This window comes from Hibiscus syriacus, unplaced genomic scaffold (genome assembly GCF_006381635.1).
Source record: "Hibiscus syriacus cultivar Baekdansim isolate YM2019G1 unplaced genomic scaffold, ASM638163v2 tig00110783_pilon, whole genome shotgun sequence".
NCBI lineage: Eukaryota > Viridiplantae > Streptophyta > Magnoliopsida > Malvales > Malvaceae > Hibiscus > Hibiscus syriacus.
This window is the reverse complement of record NW_024062861.1, coordinates 2,016,671-2,044,600: the sequence shown is the minus strand read 5'-3', so window position 1 is coordinate 2,044,600 and position 27,930 is coordinate 2,016,671. Positions and strand designations below refer to the sequence as shown.

Genomic DNA, 27,930 nt, shown 5'->3' with positions numbered 1-27,930 from the left:
TTTAAAATTATTAAATAAATTTTTTTATAATTAATATAGGATAATATAAAATAATATATATTTAAATATAATTCTCAACTATTTATAATTAAATGATATTCATGGTTCCCAAATGAGGTCACTTTATTATATAAGTTTAAATTTATAATTAGGTTTAAATGCATCATTACCCCTAAAGTATGTCACTCATATCAAGTTGTCCCATAAAATTGAATTCTCAACTATTTATAATTAAATGATATTCAGGGTTCTCAAATTGAATTTGAATATGCGATTTGTGTTCGTAGATAGTATTTTCATATCGTTCGATTCTGATTTATAGTATTTCGATGTTATTTCAATAATTTTATTACCTTTTGCGGTTCGTTTGCCGATTTATTCAGATCTATTTATATTTATCTATTTTTCGAGTTTATTTAGTAAGATTTTTTAACTTATGGTCCTTATGTGATCTTAAGTGGTTAGTTTTCTTATGTTTAAGAAAATATTCTTATTATATGTTTAGTCTGTTGTAAACCTTTATTGTAATTTAAATATTTTCTATTTTTAATTCTATTGAAAAAAATAACATAATTCATATTATAAGTAGGGATGGTAGTGGTCCGGTTGGGTTTTTTGGCCATCCAAACTTGACCTGAAATTTGTACTCTTAAAATCCTATCGGATTCAAGTTTGGCGAGACTTCGCCAGACCTGAAATCCAATCAAATATTCAGAATAAAAATCCGCACTCGACCTGAAACAAGTATATATTCTAAAAACTTTATCCAAAATAAAGGAAACCTGGAGAGTGGATATCAGACATCTAAAGAGGAAGATCAATAGAATAGCATATGGCGTAGTCAAACAAGCGTGGTCACTCCCTCAAGGCTTGCAAGAAGTAGCTGAACCTCCCGAAGAAGTACGACGGTGCCTTCGGGAAGAAGAAGTTACATAAGATAGTTTATCCTCTCCTCCTCTTGTAAACAAATATATAGAAAGAGAGACCAATGTTGTTGTAATTATCTTTAAATATGTAAAAGATAATTATATATATTTTTTGACTAGGTTGGATTGTATTTTTTCACCCTAAATATAAACTCGACTCAACTATATCCTTAAAAAACTGATCAAATCGGATTCAAAACTGAATCTTAAAAAATTGGTTCTATCAAATAAGACCATATCAAAATTTTCAAATTCAAATCAAATGATCCTCCTTAATTATAAGGTAGGCAAAAAAGGAAAAGGAAAAAGAAAAAGAAATTATTTTAAACAATTTAAAAATAATGCACATGTAAGTAACAATTACTGAAAAGAAATTATTCTAAAATGTAATTAAAGTCTTAATTATATTGGGATTAAATTTGTATCCTAAGAATATTTTATTACAAAAATAGAATGTCCAAACGTGTCAAATACATGAATCAATTAATTATAATAACGACAATTCAGCAACATATGTGCACTTGGTTTTATTGTGTTAAATTTATAGTTAAAATGATATTTTATATTTATAGAAGTTTTAGTATATTATTAATCCTTTTTATTTTGTTCCTACGGATTATGTGTTTATGTTCGCATTATCAACTTATGATAATATATTATAGTAATTATTTTTATTTTTCATATCGTATGATATGAGTTATATTAAACATTAAAAATATTTTTTAAATTTTGTATCATAATTATATTTATGTACTTTTATATAAATAAAAAATTATAAAAAATTAATAATTAATGTTATATAAATTTTAATATAATTATATTCATTATTCAATAAAAATCTTTCATAAGTTATACCAAGTTACACTAAACATAATCTATATATTTTTTAAATATTTAAATTATATGTAAATTAAATGGAATTCATTTTTTAGTTTATTTTAATTTTATTGCTCATTTTATTATTAAAGAAATATATGGGTAAATACTAAATTAGGACTTCAAATTTTAGTTTATTTTAATTTTACCCTCTCATTTTCTATAAATAATTATATTTTATCTCATCATATTTTATAATTAATTATATTTAACCCCTTTTAAGTTGAAATCCTGGCTCCCTCCCTAACTTGATCCATCCACAAGTGTAGTTGAAATGTGGAAAGGCAACCAAGAAAAGAGGCAGGTAGAGAGTGGACTTGTTGCCCTCCAAGACCGGCATGTATAGTCTTTTTATTAATCAGAGGATGTTAAATGTCAACCACTTGGAAAATTTAACTTCAAAAGTGGTATTTTTCAATTTTAAAACTTTGTATTTATTATTTTAGGATAAGTTACAAATTCAATACTTAAATTATTACTCTTGTTTTGTTTTAGTATCCAAACTTATTTTTTTTAAATCATACGTAACGATTAATTTATGTTTCAATTTGGTACCAGTCGTTAAAAACTTAATAGAATTACTAACGTCATCACGTTAGTAATTCTATTAAGTTTTTATTAGTAATTCTATTAAGTTTTTAACGATAAGAGCAAGAAAGATTTGGTTCTATGGTGAGCTACGAAAGTTATGGGTTACTTGAAAATTGAAGTAACACACTTTAACTATTCCCAACTACTTGTAGCTCATTGTATTTAGTTTTGCTTGCTTGTATGGGGTGATAAAGCATGTTGGGTAACTTGAGTGCTTGTGAATATCATGGGATAGATTTGAATGCTACAAATGCATGAAAATGATGTTTTATGATCTCTTAATACTTCCATAGGCTTTAATAAGCATCTGAAGGATTAAAATAAGTATTTAGAATGAGTTTAAAGGTTATTTACAAGTGAAATAGGACATTTATGGGTTTGGATATTGATACTTGTTGAAAGTTCAAAGCACATGGGCTGCTAAATTAATAAAGTGGCAGCCGACTGATTAAAAAAAATGGGGAAAGTTTTTTTAGTCATTGCACTTTAGGGTATTTTCAAAGATTAGTCCTTAAGCTTCAACTATAAATACCCTAATTCATTTAGCTTCAAAATCATCCCAAAATCATTTCTTTCTCTCAATACTAAAGAGTTTAGAGAGTTCTCTTGTAAGTTGTGAGTGTTTTGTAAACACTTGTAAATTTTCTCTCTTTAGTAAAATATCTGCAGCAGGCCGGAGATGTAGGCAAAATTGGCTGAACTCCATTATCAATTTCGGGTATTATTTTTTCGCTTTTATTTCGCATTCTCACTAATCTGGTTATAGGGAAATTACTCTTTTATTTCCCAACAACTGGTAATCAGAGCTTTTGGTTGTGAATTTTGTCAATTTTTTGTGAGGTTACTATTTATTACTATTCATGTGAATAGTGAAGTTCGTGAATAGTAAAAAAAATTCGGCGATACAAGTTTGTCGACGGATGTGTTATAATACACGGCGGTTCGTAGAAATTGTCAGAAACGATCCAAAGAAGCCATATTCGAGTGGGAGCGATGGCTGCAGACGAAGGGAAGGTGAAAATTGAAAAGTTCGATGGTGCAGACTTTGACTTTTGGAAGATGCAGATTGAAGATTTTTTGTACCAGAAAAATCTATATCAACCTCTCTCAGGAAAGCAACCAGAGGGCATGAAGAATGAAGACTGGGCTCTTCTCGACAGACAAGCCCTTGGAGTTATCCGACTAACTTTGTCCCGAAATGTTGCTTTCAACATAGCAAAGGAAAAGACCACGGTGGGTCTTATGGCGGCTCTCTCCAGTATGTATGGGAAGTCATCGGCCTCAAATAAAGTTCACTTGATGAGGCGATTATTCAATTTACGGATAGCGGAAGGGGTATCAGTGGCTCAACACCGAGATGTAATTTTCAATGAAAATGTGATGTATAAAGACAGGGCAACCATAGAATCAAGTAGCTCCAATACCGAAGCTGAAACAAAGGAATTTGTTGAGTTCGATGAGATTTCTGGAAATGATGTTCAAATCAGTCCTGAAGCAGTTCAAGAAGAACCAGGCACACCGGAACTAAGAAGCTCCTCCAGAATTCCTAAACCAACCCAACGCTATTCGCCTTCTTTGCACTACTTATTGCTGACAGACAATGGTGAACCAGAGTGCTATGATGAAGCAATGTAGGTGGAGGATTCAGTCAAGTGTGAGTCTTCCATGAAAGATGAGATGGACTCGCTTATGTCAAATCAGACGTGGGAATTAGCTGAATTACCACCAGACAAGAAAGCGCTTCATAACAAGTGGATTTACAGGATCAAAGAAGAGCACGATGGGAGTAAAAGCTACAAAGCAAGATTGGTTGTCAAAGGTTTTCAGCAAAAAGAATGTATTGACTTCAATGAAATTTTCTCTTCAGTCGTAAAACTGTCTACAATCAGACTGGTGTTGAAAATTGTAGCTACAGAAAGTCTACATCTTGAGCAGTTAGATGTAAAGACAACTTTCCTTCATGGTGATTTGGAGGAAGAAATCTATATGAGGCAACCAGAAGGCTTCATAGAGACAGGCAAGAAAAACCTGGTATGCAGGTTGAAGAATAGTTTGTATGGTTTAAAACAAGCTCCTAGACAGTGGTACAAGAAGTTCGATAGTTTCATGAGTAGTAGTGGTTTTACCAGTTGCCAAGCAGATCATTGTTGCTACATCAAGAGGTTCGACAACAACTTTATTATTTTATTATTTTACGTTGATGACATGCTCGTTGCAGGCTCAGACATGCAAGAGATTATAAACTTGAAGCAAAAATTGTCGAAACAGTTTGCTATGAAGGATCTGGGTGCTGCGAAGCAGATTCTTGGGATGAGGATTAAGAGAGACACAAAGTCGGGGACTTTGATGTTATCACAGGCGGAGTACATCAACAAAGTACTCTCCAGTTTCAACATGCAAAATGTTAAACCAGTAAGTACACCTTTAGGTGTTCATTTTAGACTCTCCAAAGAACAATCACCAAAGACGGAGGAAGAACGTACACACATGGTGAAGGTGTCATATGCCTCAACAATTGGAAGTCTGATGTATGCCATGGTTTGTACTAGACCATACATTGATCAAGCTGTGAAGACAGATTAAAATCAGTCTTCAAGTGGGAGATTGTTGAAAATTCAAAGCACATGGGCTGCTAAATAAATAAAGTGGCAGCCGGCTGTTTAAAAAAATGGGGAAAGTTTTTTTAGTCATTGCACTTTAGGGTATTTTCAAAGATTAGTCCCTAAGCTTCAACTATAAATACCCTAGCCCATTTAGCTTCAAAATCATCCCAAACTCATTTCTTCTTCTCAATACTAAAGAGTTTAGATAGTTCTCTTGTAAGTTATGAGTGTTTTGTAAACACTTGTAAATTTTCTCTCTTTAGTAAAAGATCTACAGTAGTCCGGAGACGTATGCAAAATTGGCTTTACTTCGTTATCAATTTCGGGTATTATTTTTCTGCTTTTATTTCGTATTCTCACTAATCTGGTTATAAGGAAATTACTCGTTTATTTCCCAACAATACTAGATGATCTGGTATCAATATTATTCTCCATACAACAAAATATAGGCATTTTACAAGGAGATTATTGATACTCTAATTATATGGTATCGATATTGTACATCCTATATCGATACCGAGGACTTAATATTGATACTAGGTAATTTAGGTAACATCGGGGTTTAGATTGGTATTGATACTTATGAGGAGTATCGATACCCTATAGGTTGGTATCGATACTGAGGACTTAGTATTGATACTAGGTAATTTTAGGTAACATCAGGGCTTAGATTGGCACCGATACCCTATAGGCTGGTATCGATAACGAGGTTTATTAAGTGGACTTTGATGGCATTTTTTATACCTATACTCAAGGAGAGTATCGTTACCCATGTATAAATATTGATGCCATTAGTGTGAAATGAATAATGAATCTTTGTAATAACTAATAGGACTTAGGAGTAAGGAGTCTAGTAATGATAGAGATCGAATAAATAATTAATAAGTGGGAGCTTGATAATAAAAACTCGATAATATGTGAATGATTAATAAATCTTGTGATTAAAGATATGTGTGTTGACAAGCATATGAAAAACATTATGAGAGATTTCATAAAACTTATACCTTTGTTTTCCACTCAGTAAACGACTAGGACACATGAGTTACTTGCATATGATAATAATCTATTATATTTAATGGGTTATCTGAATATCCTAATGTTGAGGCACTTAATATATATTAGTCAAATATTTATCGATTGCTCTTATAACCAAAACTCATCTGTATAGTCTAGAAGAGTAGGTTATTGGAATGTATGTTCTTGATACATATGTGACTCAAGTCTCATATTACATATCTTAATGTCCAAAAGTTAGATAGCATGGCCTTTATGTAAGGATTATATTGCTCTCAATTTTTATAAAATACAAGACGCTCATTGTATAATAAGAAACTAGATTACAACTTCGAATATTTAAGGAATATTTGTACACTCTTCTAGCTCAAACAATTGAGGTTTTATTCATATTCTTATAGATTAATTAAAAAAGAAATAAAAGACAATACATTACTGAGGCTCTCAATTTTGGAAGAGATTTTTTATTGTATTTCGGATGAGTCGAGACAATACGATGAAGAATAGGAATTATGTATTGTGAACTTTATCACGTACATCACTTAGATGAATCTTAAAGAGTCGCATAATAAAGAATAAATAAATAAATTATGAAATAGAATACAAATAAATAAATGAAAGGAGATTGAATTTTATTTGTACTCCAGAGAAGCAAAGAACAATAAAACTTGATTTTATTCACACATTGTTTTCATGTATTCAACTCTAACTGTAATATCCCAAAATCGGGGTTAGTGACTAAATTGAAAGATTCTAAAATTTAGTACCAATCTCAGAAAAGATTAAAAGGTTAGAGACTTAAATGAAAAGTGTTGATGTTGGATTTAATAACAAAGTTTGAAAGTAATAAGGGTAAAATGATCTTTTCTATGGAAGGATTTTATTTCTCCCTTTATATAGGAGAACAACACGTGGTATAGAGAGAAAGGAAAGAAAATTCTGGAGCTTGTTTTCTCTTCTTCCTCTTCTCTTCTCGTAAGCTCCATGGCAAAGGTAACTTGGTTTCAAGTTGATTAATTCTTTCATTTTAAAGTTGGTTTTGATTCTTAGAGTGATACAAAAGATTAAGGAAAGCTTAAGATGAATTAAAAATCAAAGATTATCAAGTTATGAGAGATTGAAAATAAGAGGTTTCAAATTGAAATCTTGGAAAAGAGTTAGGAATTGAAGTTGGAAGTTAAATTTGACTTGTAATCTATGAGAATAAAAAGTTATAAGAATTAAAATTAAGTTTAGATAACATGGAAAATGTGGTAAAATTCTTGGTTTTAAGAATTTGGGAAATATATGGAAGAAAATAAGGTGTTGGAATGATAGAAGTTGGTTAAAGTGATCATAGTTAAGTTTGGTAGCATAACTAGGGATTAATATTGGAAAATTTGGATGAAGTGTTGATAATTTTCGGGTAAAAACAACCTATTCTGGGAAGGTGCATTGATGCACTATGAATGTGTACCGATGCACTAAGAATAATTTTGAATATGCATCGATGCACACTGAAAGGCATCGATGCATGGTAATTTTGAAGCTATTTTGTGTATCGATGCACCTATAGTGCATCGGTACACCCCTAAAGGAAAAAGTGAATATTGGCCTGTTAAATTCATTCAAGTTATTAGCATCAAATTACAAGGTGTAGATATCTGATAATTACCTTAAAATGTGTATTTAAGTAGATATCGAGCACGAACAAGTTCCAGAACGATTATCAAGTTAAGATTCGATCGAAAGAAAGGAAATTATAATAGTGGATTGGAACTTAGTGAGGCCAAGGTGAGTGCATATTAGATAGCATATGATGTTTAATGGAAATAAGACTTGCAATAAGTCTATTTCCTATAGTGTTATGCATGAATTCATGAACCTAAGCATGTATTTGCTATGAGTGTCTGAGCTATATGTTATTGTATGTGTGTGACATGATTTGAATGAATGATATGAATATGAGATATACGCGTATAAGAGATTAAGTGAATGAACCTAGATGATAAACATGATAATATATATATATATATATATATATACACATATATGTTTTTGCAATCCATGCAAAGTAATATGAGCTATGGGATATATGAATATAAAATCATATGAGAAGTGAACTATGTGATATGAGATATATGAAAGAGAAAGTACATATGATAGGTGAATCATATAAAAATGTTCTACGTGTAAGTGAACCATGTGTCTATATGTATATGTGATATATGATTTATATGACAGTGGGCTATATGAAAGAACTATGAGACTACGTGTACATGTGAATGTGTGATAACATAACTATTAATTCCCATGTTATGTGACATGAGAGCTAGAGTTATAGTTGGCATGCCAAGAGTCGAGGGTCTACGCGGTTCTTTGGGACATATATGTATTCTTTGGGACATATATGTATTCTTTGGAACATGTGTGAGGTCTTTTGAGACACATACTTGATCCTTGACATATGTATATGGTTCATAAGGAATTTTCTACGTGGTCCTTAAGGACAATCTTATAGGGCACTTTGGTGCATTTCTACGTATCACTACGGTGCAATTCTATGTGGCACTTAGGTGCATTTATACGAGCTGTGGTGACAACATAGTGCACAACCTCACAGTACTCACATACCTTAAGTTCTCAGTAATGTACATGGGCTAATAAAGAGATAATAGAAATAAATTTGATATGATTGTTATGTAATTGTGTGCTTGAATATGAGTGTAATGGTTGTATGTATTGCATATGTTATTATCTATGTTAAAAATTATGTATGTTTGATATGTTGGAATATAAGAGATTATAATGAACTTATATGATATGTTTCAAATAATTACATGAGAAATGTTATGAATTCCATAAGTATAGTTATGATTGTATAGTGAGAATATACTTTGTAGATGAACTAGTATAATAGAATTATACTTGGAAATGAGAATTTAGATAAATTAATGGAGATAAATAAATAGTACATCAAATAGGAAATATATATAGAAATAGGTTGTATAGAAAATTTCCATATGTTCCAATGAAATGATGATTTAAAACTGGTTCAATTCTTAAGTGATATAAAACATAGTACAAAGATCTAGGAAATGAAATCATATGAGAACATTATAGAAATTAAAATTGTAACAGGTTATGATAATATGTTTATATGACAAATTGTGTGAAAAATGAACTAATAGAATATAAAGAATTAGTACACAAAGATATGATATAGAATATGTAGCAAGAGTCTATGAGTTATATGATAAATAGAAGTAATTGGAAATAAGAAATAAGATAGATGACTATATTATAGTTATTATATGACTAAGAATTATGAAAAAGGGAATGAGTTAAAGGATAACAAGTGAATGTGTTATAAGCTGAGTAAGGTAAAATAAATGATTTTATGAATATGAAACAGTACAGAATACTATATGATACGATGATATAATTGTATGTACATATTTGTTACATGAGTGTGTATATGGGGTTTTATGATTTGATTGTATGGAGTATGCATTAATTGTTAAGAGTTATAGTTACCTTGTACGTTTTATATGTCTCACTGTGTGAGTGTTTCACACGTAGGTTTCTAGAAGCAAATAGAGAAGTGAAGCAGTGATAGTCAAGGAAAGGTAGGTCAGCCTCTAATTTCCTATGATCAGATCAGAAAAGAGTTTAGAATTATTTGTATTTGGTTATTGAAAATAGTTGGCATGTAATTAATGTTTTGAATTATATACACTCTGATCAGTTTTGAAGATACTTTTATTTTAATGATATGAATTATGAGCTTATATTGAATAAAAGTGGAATTTTTCATATTGATATACAAATATAAGTTTTGAAAAGTCAATGTGACAAATCGTACTCAGATTCGGGTCGAATACGAGTTGGGGTGTTACACTAACATTTATATAACCTTTTATAAAGCTCAACCTAAACCTATGGCCCAATGATAATATTTATTTATTTACAAAATTCAATTTAAAAAAGTATTTTGATTTTTTTTGACTTCTCGATTTTCGACGATTGCAAGTCCTCTTCTCTCCATTTTTTAATCGCCACCCAATAAAATCCTCCTCTTGGTTTCTGATTTTTGCAAGCTATAGAGGCACGAATAACGCGTTGTCGAGATGATTTCTAGCGGTGGTTGAAACCTTTGTTTATGTTGGAAGTTAATTAACTCTGGGTCGGTATAATTTAGTAGGTACATAAGTTTTGAAACCTTCCTCTTGAAAGCTGGTTGCTAGCAAATTTACGTACGTTTTGCCTCTTTCAAGGAACGAGTATTCCTTGGAACAAGCTGTTCGCTTCCATAACATGGCAATTGTGGAAGAGGAGGAATCCTTTCATCTTCTCTGGTACAAGTACATCAAGAAACAATCTTCTTCTTTTCAGCATTCACTGGGCAAGTTTTTATGAAAATCCCAATACCCCTGCTATAAACTCTTTTCCTGCTGCCTCCACTATTATTTGGCATAAACCCCCACCTGGTTGGATTGCTCTCAAGTCTGATGGAGCTGTCTCCATCTCATCTTCTCTTGGTTCCGCTGGTGGACTCCTTCGAGATGATCAAGGAAACTGGCTGGGAAATTTCTCCAAATCCCTCGGTATTACAACAGTCACTCAAGCTAAGTTATGCGGTTTATTTGAAGGTTTAAATCTTGCATGGTCCCAGGGTTTCGAAACAGTTCAGTGCCAGCTTGACAGCAGCGATGTTTACCACATGGTCACGTCTACAAATGCTCATTCTAGTCCTTCCTCGCTGGTTAGGGTCATCGCCTCCCTTCATGATCTTGCTTGGCTCGTAGACTATATTCTCATTCCTCGTGAAGCCAACTCTACTGCAGATTTGCTTACAAAATATTCTCTTTGTCAAGGACCTGATCATTACTTTGTTAGCTCTGTCTCGTCCTTCATCAATGAAGTTTTAGCTCGTGATTCCAATGGCCGCAGCAGAGCTGTTTTCTAAGTTGTAAAGCTTTAGCTTCTTTTTCCACTCAAAAAAAAAAAAATCCAACTGAACTGAAATAATATATTAATAAATTATATTAATATTAATGTTCTTATAATTAAATTTAAATAATCACTAACTGAAAACAATTTTCGTGTGATTATTGATTACATTTATTTACAAAACAAGTAAATACACAGGCTACGATCCATACAAAAACATTGTTATTTGTTTGGTTTCAAACATAATATTTACCAAATATACAGCTTTGTAATTTTATTGCCAGAATTAAACATTTAATTCGATATACATATCTTTGCCATACAAGAGTTTCACAATCTTTGTGAAGCCCTTTCCGGCACCATCGACCACCATCGTCGATTTATCGGCCATTTCCAGCACCATCACTGATCGTCATCAATTATCTTGCCAGTCGTAAGCATCGGTATCTGCCCGTCATCGCAAAAATCAATCTTGTTCAACCTCAAACAGCACAAGACTTGCTCTGGCAATTCTTCTTGTTTCTGTGCCTATTAGATTGAGAAAAAGATTATGGGAGGTATTTAGAGTTCGGATTTTCGATTCTGTTTCTATCATCTATGCAACCGGAAACATTGATAATCGACTAATGATTCTACGAGAAATCAGATTCGTGTCATACCTGGATGGTTAAACCTACATCGAGTATTCCTTCCTTCAAACGATCTCGGAACGACTCGAGTCCCTTCCTTGATATGTAACTGAAGCGATGAATGTCCAAATCAATCTCGAAGTAATTAGGGCCCTGCATGAGAAAAACAATGAACAACTTCGTGACAGATCGTATGCAGTTCAAGTGTCATGATATATTATTGTATCAAGCGGACAAATCAGGAGAAACTAGCTAATAGGCCAATGCCTGCATTGACGGAGCGGTTCATCCAAGTTCTCTCACGAATAAAAACTTCGTGAACCGTCTGAAAATTGTACCTAAACCATCTCATTTAACACTGATCTACCTAAAGAACCAAGTGGAAACTTAAGTTATACCTTGTAAAAGTCATGCTGAGGACGTGAGAGAACCGGCTTTTCATTATAAGCATTTACGAGTTTCTTTTCGGTAGAATTCAGATTGAGATCATCGGAATTAACCAATCCAACCATGAACTTTAGCCTTTCCCGGAATGGAACCACGGACTCTTTTGTGAACCCTTTAATCTTCTCCATCTCATCGTCGACAAATTTCTAGAGCAAAAACAGAAAAGTCGTCAACACTTGAGTCTGGTATGGGGAATGTTATTCAATCGAATAAAGATGATCATTCAGGAAGTGAAATCTTATGATCTAACCTTGATGGTCTCCTGATACTGCGGAGAGATAACGGTTTCGTAATTCTCGGACACTTTGAAATAAAGAACAAGGCTCATTCCTTCACCGTCAGCGTCACCGAGGAACATTGTTGCTGGATAAGTAGGCAACTGCAGCGGGACTAGCAAGACGGTTGTAAGATCCAATATACAGAATTACTATTGAGAAATTAGTTATGGTAACCTCAAACATGCCTGAATGTTAACAACTAGAAGAGGAGGGATTGTCCCATCTTGTTTTATGTTAGGAAGCTCGATATGTTTTGCGATGTGATTTATCTTTCTTGGGCAGATAAATAAGTCGACGCCTATCGGAGTATAGGGAGAAGGAACCGGAGCTGGACACTTCTGTTTATCTCTGCATGACAGACAAATCAACAAATCAAAAGAATCAAAACTTCAGTAGAATGAATAGTTCAACGAAAACAAAAACTATGAAGGGTGAGAATCAGTAGCATACTTGAAATAAGACTCGCCTCGAAGTTTAAAAGTCGAGGGCAGAATCTTGGACCAGCATCCGTGATCCATATCACCCTTGTAGGATGGAATTGTACATCCTGCTTTGGGACGAAATAGAATCTGCTTCGATGGATCTGTTATACATATAAAACAAGAGGATTACTGGAAGATCTATCGATTTCGATAAATTGGAGAAGAAGTAACTCAAAATTACTTACATTCATCGAATTTTTCTTCTGCCTCACATAATCTTTGCGTGACTGATAGCCTATAAACTGATAATGTTTTCTTCTCTTCGGAAGCACTACGCCTATCCTCTTTTGAACCTTGAAAGCTTCCATTAGGATGATCCAATATCTTTTTCTTCATACTATTACAAATATCATTGACCTTTCCGAATTGCGAAAGCTCATGACCCTGGTTACTAAGCAGAGCAAGCCGGTTCGAGTCATTAAATTCATCCTTGCTCATTCTACCTCCATCAAATCTTAAAAAGCTTTCGCGGTATTCTTTGTATTTACACTTTCCATCCACGATGCACGAAGAACCTTCATACTGAATCACCTTACCACTTGACGAAACACGATCTGGAAAAGAAAAAACTCACAAGAAATTGAATAGATTAGATTACAGTATACGGTACGATCCAGTGGCTCCAACACCTCATTTAGCCTTGGACTAACCATATCGACATGAGTACTAAATGACCCTCAAAGGACCTTACAAATATAATCAAGAAAAGGTTGAATATTTTGTTACCTCCAACGCTAATGAAATCGTCATCCGAATCTGATTCCAGCCTACTGTACGAATCAAACCAAGAATCGTCTTGGGGACCTGCAGAAAGAATTAAACTCCTCTGATTCACAACACCAGGGAAAGCATGACCGTAACAAGGCTTCAAAGACATCCGTTGCATTGAATAAAATGACGCAGTTGATGCATACAATCACGCAACCATTCCATTATGCATATATGATGAAAAGAAAGAGTGTACCATTTGTTTTAGCATCGAGTTGGCCTCGGTGCCACTGCATTTGGGTGACACGATATGTGGAGTTTGAAACCTCAGATCTTCTACGAGTCATGGTTGAAGTTGCACCCTTCTCGAAATCCATATGTACATATCCAGTAACAGCAATATCTGTTACGCGGGCATTACTATTCCTCTCCTTTGATCCTTCGGCGACAGCACCGGAATGCTTCCGGTGGGATTGTCGAGACCTACGGTGGTGCCTTCTCTGCGTTGAGATTCTTGTAGCCGGAATTGAAGCACAACTCCCCATTACTACTGCTTAATTTTGCAGAACATCATTAAGAGCAAAACAATATAGATATACGTAGATGGACACATACGTGTATGCATCCATGCATATGCAATCATCATGGTTCATGATCATCAGAGTTATAAAAACTTGTCAAGTTAAATCTTGCCGTAATTAAATTTTGAATTAAATAATTATTAATCCATGTTCACTTTGAAATTAAGCGATTTAACCTCTACCATTGTCTAATTCTTAGCTGATCTTGATCATAATTGTGGAAACCCTTAGCTAACAGAAAGCACACGTGATCAAACAGAACAATGCAGCCAATATAAACAAAACCCAGAAAATATAAACATAAATACAAGAATTTAAAACTAAAAAACCCAGAAAAAGTTGAGAAAAAAGGATCAAAATGAAATACCTTGAGAAGGAAGAAACCAAGAAAAAGAGAAAGAGCGAAGCCCTGTTGTATTCACGGCAATGAAGGATCTAAAGCTATCTCTCTCTTCTCTCCCCCTCTCATCTAAGATTCTGTGCAGGGAAAAGGAGAGAGCCAAAAACAAACGAAATAAAAATAAAAGATGAATTATTTTATAAGTTGGGAATTTCGATATTTCTGGATTTTTGGCTCCAAAAATTTAGCTTCTTTTTCCTCGTTGTTTTATAATAAAAGATGAATTATTTTATTTTAGTTCGATATTTAAATATTGTCTTTTTATTTTCTATTTCTTAATTTTATATTTTTTTAAAGTAATTCTAGTTTTAGACTATTTCTCTCGTTCGATTGATGATTCGAAGATTTCAAAATACAACCACTTTATTTAATTTGTAAAATTATCGATGAGATAATAATAAGATTATTAATAACAATTTTTTAAAAAATTACATAGTTAATCTTCAAAACATCAAGTATTTAAGATTCTTTAAGAATTATTAATATAACATTTCCTCTATTAAGAGATAATTATTTTTAAATAATTTTTTATATTATTAGATCATCATCTTCTTCGATGATATCGATTTTTAGTTATGTTATTTTTGTACCCGAGAGAAGTATTATCACCATTTAGATCTTAGTCTAAGTGTTCAATTTCTCACACCCTTGATTCAATGGCCGACCATGAGATCTTTGAAATCAGTTTAAAGGTTGGTCCATCTCACGTACTCATAAATGATTTCCCTCTTAATGCCATCACATGTCGTTGTTTGAATGGGAACAACTATCTTTCATGGTCGCAAATCATGAAGCATTACACCACTCGTATAGGAAAAGAGGGCTATCTTTCGAGCAGTATGAAGACTCCAGCAATCACTAGACGTCTAGACCCACATACCGAACCTAGTTGAACGAGAATTATATGATAATTTATTGGCTCCTCAACTCTATTATGCTCTAACACTAGTGTAGTAGAAATTTAGAAAGCATTTTCTGATACATACTTTGATTTGGAAAATAATGTGGAACTTTTCGGTATTGAGAATGAGATCAACAACTTCAAACAAGAAGAGATGTCGGTCACGTAGTTCTGCAATATCATGTGCATGTATTAGCAACAACTCGATATGTTTGAATCTAATGACTGGTAGTGTGTTACAGATGCATTCGTGTATAAGAAACCGATCACAAAAAAAAGGAGAATCTTTCAATTTTTTTCTGGCCTCAATAAAGATCTTGATATGGTGAGAGGAAGAGTTCTTATGATTAAACCTCTTTCGTCTCTCCAAAAACATTTTTTAGAAGTTAGACAAGAAGAAAACACGAGTTTGATGATGTTAGATTCAAGGATGGACCGAGAGGGGTGCTAGGTACGGTTGTACCTCTAGAAATTTTAAATTCTCTTATATTTTATGTATTTTTTATTAATTATCTAATTTCGCTCCCCTTGAAATTTTATAACTTTGCACCCCTAAAATTTTTAGCATAATTTCTTTTCACCCTTGACCTGAATTTTTGCATCCGTCACTGGATAGATTCCTTGAAGTTGATTATTCTGGTTCGATCTTGTTCACTCATTCGACACCTCATGGTAGCAAACAGAGGAAGGCTAGACCAGTTTGCGATTTCTACAAGAAATCAGGTCATCTCAAAGATCAGCTCTGGAACATCCATGACAAACCTACTAATTGAAGTCGTCCAAATCATGGCCGTAGAGAGAGAACCAAGCCAATCTGGTTACCTCAGGGAGCAGTAAAAATGGTCAGTTTAACAAACAACAACTTGAAGAGTTGCAACAACTTATTACTAAAATGACTGCATCTTCTGATTCTCAGAAGGTTTTTATTGCACACGAAGATAGTAATCTCGTTTTCTAATATCGTTGATAATGATTTTGCTAATTAGATTGTCGACATTGGAGCCTCTGATCACATAACAGGAGATTTGAGCTTGTTTACAGAATTTAGTACTCGTGATACCAAGTCCAATGTCAAAATAGCTGATGGTTCATTGGTAGCCATTGAAAGGATTGGAACAATTATAGTCAATAAGGATATTGTATTAAAATATGCACTTCAAGTTTCACATTTAGCTTGCAATTTGCTATTTGTTGGTAAATTATCTCGTGACTTGAGATGTTTTACTGAGTTTGATCTTTGTTTATGTGTGTTTCAGATATTGAAATTTAGGTACAGTCATTTTACAGCCTTCAACATTTGATAGGTTTGCCTTTCAATCCTACATCTCAACTGATAGTATCTTTTGAACCTTCTCCTTCACCTATACGACATTTTCCAATTCATTCTTCTGTTCAATCAGGTATTCCTTTTATGACTCCACAATGAATCAATGCCTTGCATTTTGAAACATCTCAAAAAAAAAAAGAAAAAAAAAAAGAACTTTAATATCTACAAAAAGAAAGAAAAGTTCACTCTACAACCTAGAAGTTGCTGAAAGTTGAACTTGAATCTTATCATGGGAAATCTGGAAGGTATGAAATTTTCTTCTAGTAAAAATCCTATTCTGCATTTTATTATTGATGATTTGCCGATTGCTCAAAGGAACGGTGTAAGGACATATATTGCTCATCCTATACAAAAGTCTATTGCCTTTAGTCGTTTGATGTATGCTTTTAAGGCTTTCACAGCAAGCGTTGATAGTACTCCTATTTCAAACACAATAGAAGAGATTGTAGGTGATCCTAGATGGAGGAAGAGATGACGGCCCTTGAAAATAATGGAACTTGGTTTTTGATAGATTTACCTCAATGAAAGAAACCAGTGTGCTGCAAATGTGTATTTACTGTGAAATACAATCTAGATTACACCATAGAGAGATTTAAAGTAATGTTAGTGGCAAAGGGATTCACGCAGTCCTATGGTATAGATTACCTAGGGACCTTTGCTCCCGCTACGAAGCTACACACAGTGATGGTCTTAATATCCTTAGTCGTGAACCTAGATTGGCCACTTCATCAATTAAACATAAGAAGTGCCTTCTTGAACGGCAACTTGTGTGAAGAAATGTACATAGAAATTCCTCCCGACATGAAGAAAGACACGACAGCCCACAAAGTGTGCAAGTTATTAAAATTATTGTATGGTTTAAAGCAGTCTCCTAAGGCTTGGTTCGATAGGTTTTCCAAAGTGATAATTGGAAATGGTTACAAACAATGTCAAATCGATCACATTTTATTCATCGAGGTAAATGAAAACGGAAAAAAGAATCATTCTAGTTGTGTACATGGATGACATAATAGTAATCGGTGATGATGTAGAGAAAATAAAGAAACTAAAAATAATCTTCCTTTCGTAATGTACTAATATTTAGCAATGACAAAAGGCAAAAGGATCAATGACTTACTTGCAATACAGTGAGGGCCTATTTATCCAAGGTAACTCTCTTGGCATGGCAAACACATTCCGGAGTTTTTGAATTTTGTATTTACTTCATAAAAATAATGTATGTATTTATTTATTATTCAATATATTATAAATAAAAATAATTTTACAAGTAGTATTCAGATAATATTAAATATCTTTTAAATATATTTATTTCCATTAAAATATAAATAATCAAACAGTTAACCTCATTTGATCGCTACTGTTCAAATTATATTTTTTCCACTAATAATATATCATATAATAATGAAAATAACTTCGTCCATGATTGTACGAACTAAACGACCTCAATGATTAAGTAATTATTGTTATTATTTAAGGTCTCGAGTTTAAGCATTACCTATGCAAGAGTATGAGCGTTTAACGTCAAATAATTAAATTTTTTTGAACATATATTATCTATTATTCACCCGAGGTTAATTAAAAAATTTATCTATGATTTGATATTTATTTTACTTTTAAAATAATCATATTTATTTATTTTTATGTGATTTAATTTAAAATAACATATATTTTAAAATAATCTGCAATTTCGATATTTATGGTAGATATATATTTGAAAATTATATATATTATTGGAAATTTTAAAATTTAAGCAAAAGACTATATTAACCAAGTTGCAAGTGGATATAGTTGCTATTTTTCCTGCATTGTTTAGGATATCATTTTCACTGGTTTTCCAAGACAGACAACAAAAAAGGTACAAATTAGTCTTTTTTCAAGACAGTAATGAATTCTATGTTTCACACTTAAAGGCATTATTTGATTGTCTGATGAAGAATGTCTGTTCAATCATACAGTATAAGAATGTCTGTTTAATCATACAGTATAATCTTATGTATTATTAACAAATTTAATAATAATATCAATGAAAATATTAAAAATATTATAATATTTTTTAATATCTAATCGTTGATGTATAAAATATTTTTTCGAATTATAAAGTTAAATTATTATATTATCAAAAAGTAATGTTACTCAATCAATTAACAATTGATTTATTAACATGATATATTAAATTTCTTAAATAAGGTTATGATTGGATTTATGATGCTATGAATGAAAATAAAAATTAAATTAAGAGAGTTATTATATAATATTTTTTTTATAATATTTTATTTGAATTATTAATTGACGAATAAATCAGATATTGAGGTTACATATATATATGAATGAACGAAAATAGACGGTTGAGATTAACTTATTGTGTTTTTTCTTAGTGCATATCTTCTCATATCTTACGGTTAATCTAATCGTCTATATTTCTCTAACCCAACGGTTCTAAATGTGTAAAACTAAAAAAGTTTTACACTATGTAATTGGATTTTATCTACATCTATTATTTTTTTAGTTTTACACATATTTAAGACCATTAGATGAGTGAAAATAGACTGCTGAAATTAACCTTAGCAAATGGAAAGATATTCACTGAAAAAAACAATGAGTTAATCTTAACAGTCTATTTTTACTCATCCAATGTTATCAAATCTATGTAAAATAATAATAAAAATTATGTTGTGTTATTGAATCATAACTCATATATATATATATATATATATATATATATATATATATATGGATAAGATCTTATTATATTGTGTAAAATTCTTTTAGTTTTACATAGATTTATAATCGTTGAATGAGTGAAAATATATGATTGAGACTAGCGATAGAAAATGAGAAGATATTCACTGAAAAAAGAGAAAAAACAAGTTAATCTTAACAATCTATATTTACTCATTCAACCATCCTAAATCTGTTTAAAACAAAAAAAAAATTACACATTATAAATGAATCTTAACATAAATAAGTTTATGATTCACTTGCACATAGTGTAAAGTTTTACACCTTTTAAGGATCTGGATGTCAAAGGTTGAGATTAACTCTTTATTTTTTTCACAGTGAATATTTGTTCATTTCATATTTAATTTCAACCTTTAATTTTTTTTTTTATTTCAAACGGTGTGTAACATGATATAATTGAATCTTGTCACACGCGTGTGTGTGTATATAACAATGCTTGTTTAGAACATACCAAATGGAAGCAAAGACCTTATTTGACCTTGTCAAATCTTCTGTTCCATTTGACAGTATCTTCTCTTTGTTTCCATATAAATACAGTTTATAAAGCACCAAATTCTCCATCCGCCATAGCTGAAACAAAAAGAAAGCTTAAGTCGATAAACCAAATGGGTAGGAAAAGAAAGGGTGTGGAAACGGCGAAAGAAGAAACAATGGGTTGGGATGAAATGGTGAAACAAGCTGCCGGGCTCGGCGGCGTTAGGAGAACCAGGAAGCGATTCGTGGGCGTGAGGCAAAGGCCGTCGGGGAGATGGGTTGCGGAGATCAAAGACACGATACAGAAGATAAGGGTTTGGTTAGGCACTTTCGATACGGCGGAGGAAGCGGCGAGGGCCTATGATGAAGCCGCTTGCCTGCTTCGAGGTGCGAATACGAGGACCAACTTCTGGCCTTGTTCTTCGACGTCAATTCCGGCACTTTCTTCCAAGATCAGCAACCGTCTTCTTCAAAGGATCAAAGCCAACAATAATTCGTGTTTTCCATTGCCACTGCCAACTTCTCCGTCACCAGCAGCGCCTGTTACTATCAGCCAGCAACAGCAGCAGCAGCAGACATGGTCGCAGCAAGTCGAATATACTCATGGTTTCCTCGAGGATTTCTCGACGTCAAACGATGAAAATCTCAATGCGGCGGCGAGTGTTGTTGAACCGTGTTTAAGCACCGATAATGAACATTGTTACATGAGAGAATCGGATTCCGATTCGGGAGACGGAGGAGCATTGGACTTCCGGTTCTTGAATGAGATTGGGTTCGAGTCGTCATGCTATTGCACTCCTTTCCAGATTGCCGAAGAGATTCAAGTAGCAACAACAACGGCGGACGAAGAGTCGATGATATCGTACGAAAGGAAATTCTCAGCTTCAATGCACGCATTCAATGGGATGTTGAAAAGAAAGGTGGGAACAGAAGCTGGCATGGCGGAACGAAGATCAGAGCAATTAACAAAGCTTTCAAATGCATGCAAAGAGAAGAAGATGAAAGAAGATAATGCCGATGGCGAATCTCTTTGGAGCTCACTTGATCTTCCACCCATTATTGCTTTGTTAACCAACTAATATACTATTTCCAAGACGTGATTTTGTGTCCGTACGATTTTTTTAAATTATATATATATATTTGGTTACAAATAAACACTGCAAAAGCAGTGGACAAACTCATGCTTCTCCTATCCTGTCATGAGACAATTTGCTTTGAATTTCATGCGGTGGGGCGGTTAAAATCCTCAACCCCATGCTTCCATTTCGTCCTGGATGTGCCATGGCATCTGCAATCTCATTTGGTTCTCTTCGAATGAAGAATAACTTAATGTTCCACGGTTTATTGAGAAGCTTGCGGATTCGTCTAATGGCTGAACTCTCGTACATATGTGGGTAGCTATTGAGAGTCTCCGCTGCTTCTTTATTATATTTAAATTATATAAAAGTTTAATTTTTTAGAAAATAAGAGTTTATTTAAATCATATGGTACTTCCAAAGTGTCATACGCCACCCTATCCTTTGTTTATTAGTTTGATTCTTTTTGCTAACATAAAAATTCGATTGCATTTTGATTCATAAAGGTTGGGAACATTTTTTTTTTCACATGGACTCAATAAACTTTTTCATTTTTCACTAAATGTCCTTTAAAACTCCTTAACCTAAATAAAACAAATATAAATGTCGTTAAATATTTTTTCTGAAAAATATATATATTTTTAAACAAACTAATAAACAACTCTTTCATAAATATAAACAAATCGAATATAATTTCATTTAAATTATTTCATTTAATTAATAAATAAATAATAAAAAGATATTTATATTTATTTATTTAACTTAATAAATAAATAATATACGAACAATTTACGAGTAAGTCATGGTACGAATTATATTTACACATTTCGAATTAAAATACCCAATTTGGTTTTTGTATAAAATAAAGATGATTTCAATCAATAACAGATTCAAAATCTAACATCATTGGAACTGATTTTAATCCAAATTCTTGCAGATAGTACACTGTACACCTCGTTACTGTCGCAAATGATATGCAAACCCTGTCTTACTTGTTAAGATGAGGTTTTTAAAATATTTTATAATAAGAATTAATTTGTCAAATTTAAAATTATGAGAAATCTATGATATCATTTTATTAAAATTCATCATAGAAAACAATTAAAGATACTATCAAAATTTTCGTTTGTAATTTTTTCTACCATTTTCCTGAAAACCAAATAGAAAATTTATTTTCCTTTTAAACGAAAATATCATTAGGCCACAAAAGTTATACATGTCCTAAATGACATTTATGTATGAAGTTCCAAAATTTTAAAAGCCTGTAACGTGTGATATGCCACACTTATGTATGAACACACTTGTACAAGGACACCCTAGTAAACCTAATCTTCAAAAACAAAACATTATCCGAATCCTAAACACATCCCAACTGGTAAAAGTCAAACCATACACAACAAGCGATCATTTATATGATGCATAAACTTAAACCTGATAACTTCACAGGTATATTCTTCATATCCATCCGGTCAAAAAAAACCTAAGCCAAGAAACAACAGACCCAAGCACGTGGAAAACACGGTCATACTACAGCATCAGCAGTGGAGTGGGAATCAGCAGAGATAGGAGAGGCGAAATTATAAAATTTTAGGAGGCTAAAATAGATTATCAATAGAAACTATAAAGAAAAAAAATCTAAAATATACGAGAATTTGAAAATTTTAGGGGGTGACCACCCCCACCCTATTCTTCCTCTGTCCATCCCAGGGAGTGAAGGAACAAAAAAAATATCATCAAAAATGGAAATAATCCAGAAGACCAAGGTAAATTCTATCATGATAATGCATAAAAATCCCCCTTAGGTTCATGGACCAAGTAATATTGCCTTGGCCAACCCTATTGTTTGAGGACCGGCTCCACAGTTACCCTAAAATACAGGGTCGTAACCCCCCCCCAAAAAAAAATGTTATATACATAGAATGTAGTTATTCACATGCATCATAGGAGATTCATGGAGAAGGATCCTTGAAAATATAGCATACTAATTTTAGAGGACCTGAAGCTGTGCGAGGAATGCGGCACAAAGATCCAAGAAGAGAAATTGCGGCCCCTGAACCCTTTGAAGATCCAGCAGGTACTTCTCCTCCCGAGTTTTATAAAGCTGTCGATATCCATTGCAGAAAAAAAGTGTTGGCTTTTTTATTGAGGTCATTCAATATTCTACAACTAGACAGCACAGTAAAACTCTCACGTTCTCTCACGATAAGCAGTTAAGACATTACCTGCACTTCGAATTTGACAACATTCAGCAACTTGGTAACACCATTGTTTTCTATAACAGTTGATTTGTCGCCAAAATAGTGATTGGTGTGCATGGGATTGCTAAGCATGTCTTCATTAAGACCAGGAATGCTAGGAAGCCACCTGCACTTCATGTTGTAATGCCCTATCTTCTTCCAACAGACATTGAGTGCTTGCAAAGCTTTGAGAACTTCTGTCATGATTTCACGAGGATGGGCCTGAGACTGTAATGTAAATACAAAAACTGAAGTCAAACTCAGGGACATAAAAGGAGTTAGTCCCACTAATGGTCCTCCACATGTGCTGCATACCAAATCTACTCTTAATTGTCTGAACTTAAGTAGTAAGTATCAACCATACTTATACTGCTGCTTATAGTTCATTTTTCACCATAGTAAGTCATTATCAGAAATAAAAACAGACATTAAAATGCCTATGATTGAAGCCTAGTCACCAAATTGACTACAATACAAAGTCATCAGTGAGGGAAAACAGCTTGAGACTCAGAAATTCAACCTGAAGCCCAAGAGCCCATTTCCTCTCGAGGCCTCTTAAACCCATTGCTTGATAATCAGCATATCCTGGAAGGCGGTGTCCGACACCTGGAGATGTAGGTTCACTAGGATGTAAGCGGTTGAAGCCAGATTCCTAAAATATGAATTGAAAAGGAATCAGAGTGCAAACTCGATAAGAGAGTGAATGAAGAAGAAAGACGAAGTCAATTAACTTGTGAAACAGAAATTGGTCCTAAATGGTGGATTTCATAACCATAAGGCAGCTTTAGATAAGCAATGTCAGCAATAAGTAGAAAAATGACAAATAAAACACACCATAGTTTCTTGAAACTCAGCTCCAAGATAGCCGCTTGAGACTCGGAATCGATTGTCCAATAGTAAGTAGTAAGCAACAGTTCCCTGGAAGATAACACAATAAGCAATAGGCAACAGTTCCCAGGAAGATACTCAGCAGTAGTAAACAGTTCCATCAAGACAATGAGTTGGAGAAATTGAAACCTCATTCTGAATTCTATTGCGAAGAGATTCGACCAGATGGTTCCTTTCAAATCCCATTCTGATCACTTCCTGAAGGATCTCCTCATCAATCTGTAGTTATGTTTCAATCAGGAACTAAAACTAGACAAGGCATGATATCAAGTATTGAAATTAAAATATCTAATATAGCCGAATTCTGAACTTCTCAGGCACTACCAAGTCGCAGGCTAAATCTCATTATATGATCCAGAAAGCATTTAATCGAGGCTTGTGTAAGGAAATGGCTTATTGGAGTAAATCTATTTCCAGGAGTCCAATAACAAGCACGAAAACTTATGGTATTCAGTATTCAATGTGCCAAAACTACATCTAGAAGCCGACAAGAGTTCTAAATTTCACAAGAAAGTGCACTCTAGGACCCTAGGTATACTTGTCCGATCCTGATGCTTACTTTAAGTGATCATATCACGTCAATGCCTTTCAGTGTTTAATATAGCATTATATAAGCATATTTACAACTGAAGCTGAACACTTGAAATCAGGAGAAAACAAAATCAACAACCTTTCTTGCTTGTTGCATTGTATCTGGTGGGGGGACAGCTAAATATCTTGGAAGATGTGCTTGAAACCATGGATGCTGGCGGATCTCAGGAACGGTCATTCTTTTCATTGGATCTACTACAAGCATCCGTGGAATCAAATCTCTAGCAGCAGGAGATAAATGGCTTGGAAGAGTGTATATGCCTCCCTGACAGAAAAATAATGCCAATTACAAGGTATTAGTTCTTTAAGGGTTTAAGTAGGTAATAAACGTGATTAAAAATGAAAATCTGATTCAGAAATTATTAACAGGATATAAAACGAACACAGTGAAAATAAAATGAGCGTAAGCATACCATTAACTAATACTTATTTTTGAGATACCTACGAGAGATCTTGGACTAAAATATTACCTTTATTTTCTTAAAAAGGTTGGGAATGTTTTCATCATCAAAAGGAAGGGTGCCACAAAGAAGGGCATATAAAATAACACCACAGCTCCATACATCCACTTCAGGTCCGGCATACAGTTTCCCAGAAATAACCTATAACAATGGAGACCCATATACGTTAGGGAACGCCATCATGACAAGATACAAAATTTCAATTAAATAAAAGAAAACCAAAACAATATGACAATACATGTACGAAGTCCACCGTTATTTTCAAATTCACATACTCCTACCTCAGGGGCAGCATAGTTTGGGCTACCACAACTTGTCTTTAGAAAATGACCATCTCTCATTATGTTGCTCAAGCCAAAATCAGCAATCTTCACATTGCATTTAGAATCCAGAAGCAAATTTTCTGGCTTCAGGTCTCGATGAACCACCATATTTCTATGGCAGTACTCCACCCCAGAAATTATCTGCTAAAAGATTTCATACGTAATTTCTAAGAAGAAAAAGATAATAGTAATAAAAAAGAAATTCCAAGCAGACCTGCTGAAAAAAGTTGCGAGCCTCATCTTCCTGCAATCTTCCTTTCTCCACGATATAATCAAAGAGTTCTCCAGACTTCACATATTCCATAACAACAAAGATATCTGTTGCTGTCTCTATGACCTCATAGAGCCGTATGATGTGAGGATGCATAAACAATCTCAAAATTTTAATCTCCCTTCTAACTGCACCAAAGATTAAGCCTTCCTCATTCAATAATTCTGTAGAATTTGACAACCACATGCAATAATCCATGCAAACCGTGATTCATGCACACAAAACATGGGCCGAGATACGAGAAATCTACTAAAGGTCCTCTTTTTGTTTCATTCAATGATTTTTTCCCCTCTTAACAGCGATAAAGAATCAAGAGAGTTTATAAAGTTTGGATTAATAACTATAAATTTCAGTTCCGAAAGCAAGATAGCATGCAGAAAAAGTAACAATCAAACTCAACCTAAGAAATTCAATCCTTCAAAATAAAAAAAACTTTTAAAAAATCATAATTCATAATCAGTAGTAGACTTAAGGTGAGCTAGATCGAGCAAAAAAGCGGAAAGTGAAAATAAAATAAAATTTTGAGTGCTCTTGGTAGGAAGGAGAAATGTGAGTGAACAAAGAAGAAGAAAAGATTGACATTTTCCATCCCAATGCATTTAAAATAATATTAGTATATTACAAATTGGAAACATCAGAGAAAGATGAAAGTTAAGAGTGCAATTTACAATATTATGTATTTTTATTATTTTTAAGCTTTATTATTTAATTTTTCAACTATCAATCTATGATTTGGAATAAAATTATTTGTTCTTTAATAATTTTTTTTAAAAAAATATGTATTTTCTTTCAATTTTCTCCCCTCCAATTTTTCTACCAAACAAAGCATACTAATGTCGTTTTTTTATACTAAATTCTTAATTCTCAAGCTTGTTTCTTACTTCAACAACTAAACAAAACCTAAAATCCAATCTCGAAAAAGAATTTACCTTTTTCCTCCATCTCCATATTCTTAATCTTTTTACGATTAAGAATCTTAATAGCAACTTTATAACCTGTGGAACAATGTTCAGCAATTTTAACCTTTCCAAAGGAGCCAATTCCAAGCGTTTTTCCAAGCTTGTAATTCGATAATACATTATCCGCTCCACTTCCTCCTCTTCCTCCTGATCCTTCCATTTTCTTACCTTTTTTCCCTGAAAAAAAAACAATATATTTAAAAAGATCAATTCAAATCAAAGCTGCTAGAAAATCTAGATAATTAAGTGTAAGTTTACCTGATTCGAGTCGGAACTGCCTCCGCTTGATTTTGCTTTGATGGAGAATCCAATCGGAGAAGAGCTAGCGAGCGAGTTTCTTTCTTATTGGCTAAAAATCTGACTTTTCCCCCCTTCTTTTCTTGCCCTTTGGTTTCTATAGAATAACAGTGATGCCCCCTCCAGTTTGAGGGATTTTTTTTTAATTAAAAGAAGGGATAATATCTTGTTTGGCCCATTTATTTTGACAAATATTAATATTAATATGATATTTTTATTTTTAAAATATTCAATATGATAATTATATCTTAAAAAAATTAATATGGTATATATATTTTTAAAATGTTTAATATTTTATCCTACGTTGCTTTATTTTTTCCATCTAAGGTGAATGTGACGATGCTTTATAAAAGACTTTTAGAAGACATATCGACTTCTAGAAGACGTCCAAAAGACATGGTATATTCAGTGTCTCCTGGGAAGACGCAGTTTCATGGGCATGCATGGAATTCTAAGAAGAAATCGTATCTTTTGGGTGTCTTCCATTTAGCACTGTAGCATTCACCATACAAAAAAAATAATCACTTTATCTCCTTATATGAGAAAAATATTTTTCTAAAGTATTATCTGACTAATTTTCCCCTATACACAGATTAATAACTTTAAATTTTTTAAAAAATACATGGATAAATAATAAGATAAATTATATCGGACACTATAAAATTTTATGTGTTGTATTGTTTATACCACTACATCTTTATTTTCATCAATTACAAAATTAAACTTTTATTTTCGTTTTAATTATACCATTGGGTCGTTAACGATATATTCCATCTATTTTGATGTTTAAAAGGCCCAAAAATGATGTCATTTTGTGGGGGAGAATTTGTTGAAGTTGATTTGGAGAGATTCAAACTCTTAATCCTTTTTTGAAAATAAAGGATAGAGTTTAGTCATTGGGTTGAACTTTTATTATATT

The 27,930-nt window shown here is 33.0% G+C and overlaps 2 protein-coding genes across 3 annotated transcripts; both read right to left on the bottom strand.

Moving 5' to 3' along the window:
- Positions 1–11,268: 11,268 nt before the first annotated feature.
- Positions 11,269–12,479, bottom strand: LOC120140326. The gene is made up of 5 exons (XM_039155310.1): positions 12,471–12,479; positions 12,269–12,397; positions 11,970–12,164; positions 11,602–11,724; positions 11,269–11,470 (listed from the first exon to the last, which is right to left on the bottom strand). Exons 1-5 carry the CDS (start codon positions 12,477–12,479, stop codon positions 11,345–11,347), a joined length of 582 nt encoding a protein of 193 aa, XP_039011241.1. The 3' UTR covers positions 11,269–11,344.
- A 10,352-nt stretch (positions 12,480–22,831) lies between these two features.
- LOC120140195 (SNF1-related protein kinase catalytic subunit alpha KIN10-like) lies at positions 22,832–27,111 on the bottom strand. Of its 2 annotated transcripts, none has more exons than XM_039155209.1 (11): positions 26,973–27,111; positions 26,685–26,891; positions 25,699–25,883; positions 25,443–25,625; positions 25,171–25,302; positions 24,780–24,965; positions 24,239–24,328; positions 24,056–24,139; positions 23,742–23,873; positions 23,207–23,449; positions 22,832–23,085 (listed from the first exon to the last, which is right to left on the bottom strand). In XM_039155209.1, the coding sequence occupies exons 2-11, from the start codon at positions 26,872–26,874 to the stop codon at positions 22,972–22,974; spliced, it is 1,539 nt and encodes a 512-aa protein (XP_039011140.1). In that variant the 5' UTR covers positions 26,875–26,891; positions 26,973–27,111; the 3' UTR covers positions 22,832–22,971. The 2 variants fall into 2 exon arrangements, with proteins under 2 accessions (XP_039011140.1, XP_039011139.1); XM_039155208.1 differs by having other exon boundaries at positions 26,685–26,905; positions 26,973–27,106.
- Positions 27,112–27,930: the final 819 nt, after the last annotated feature.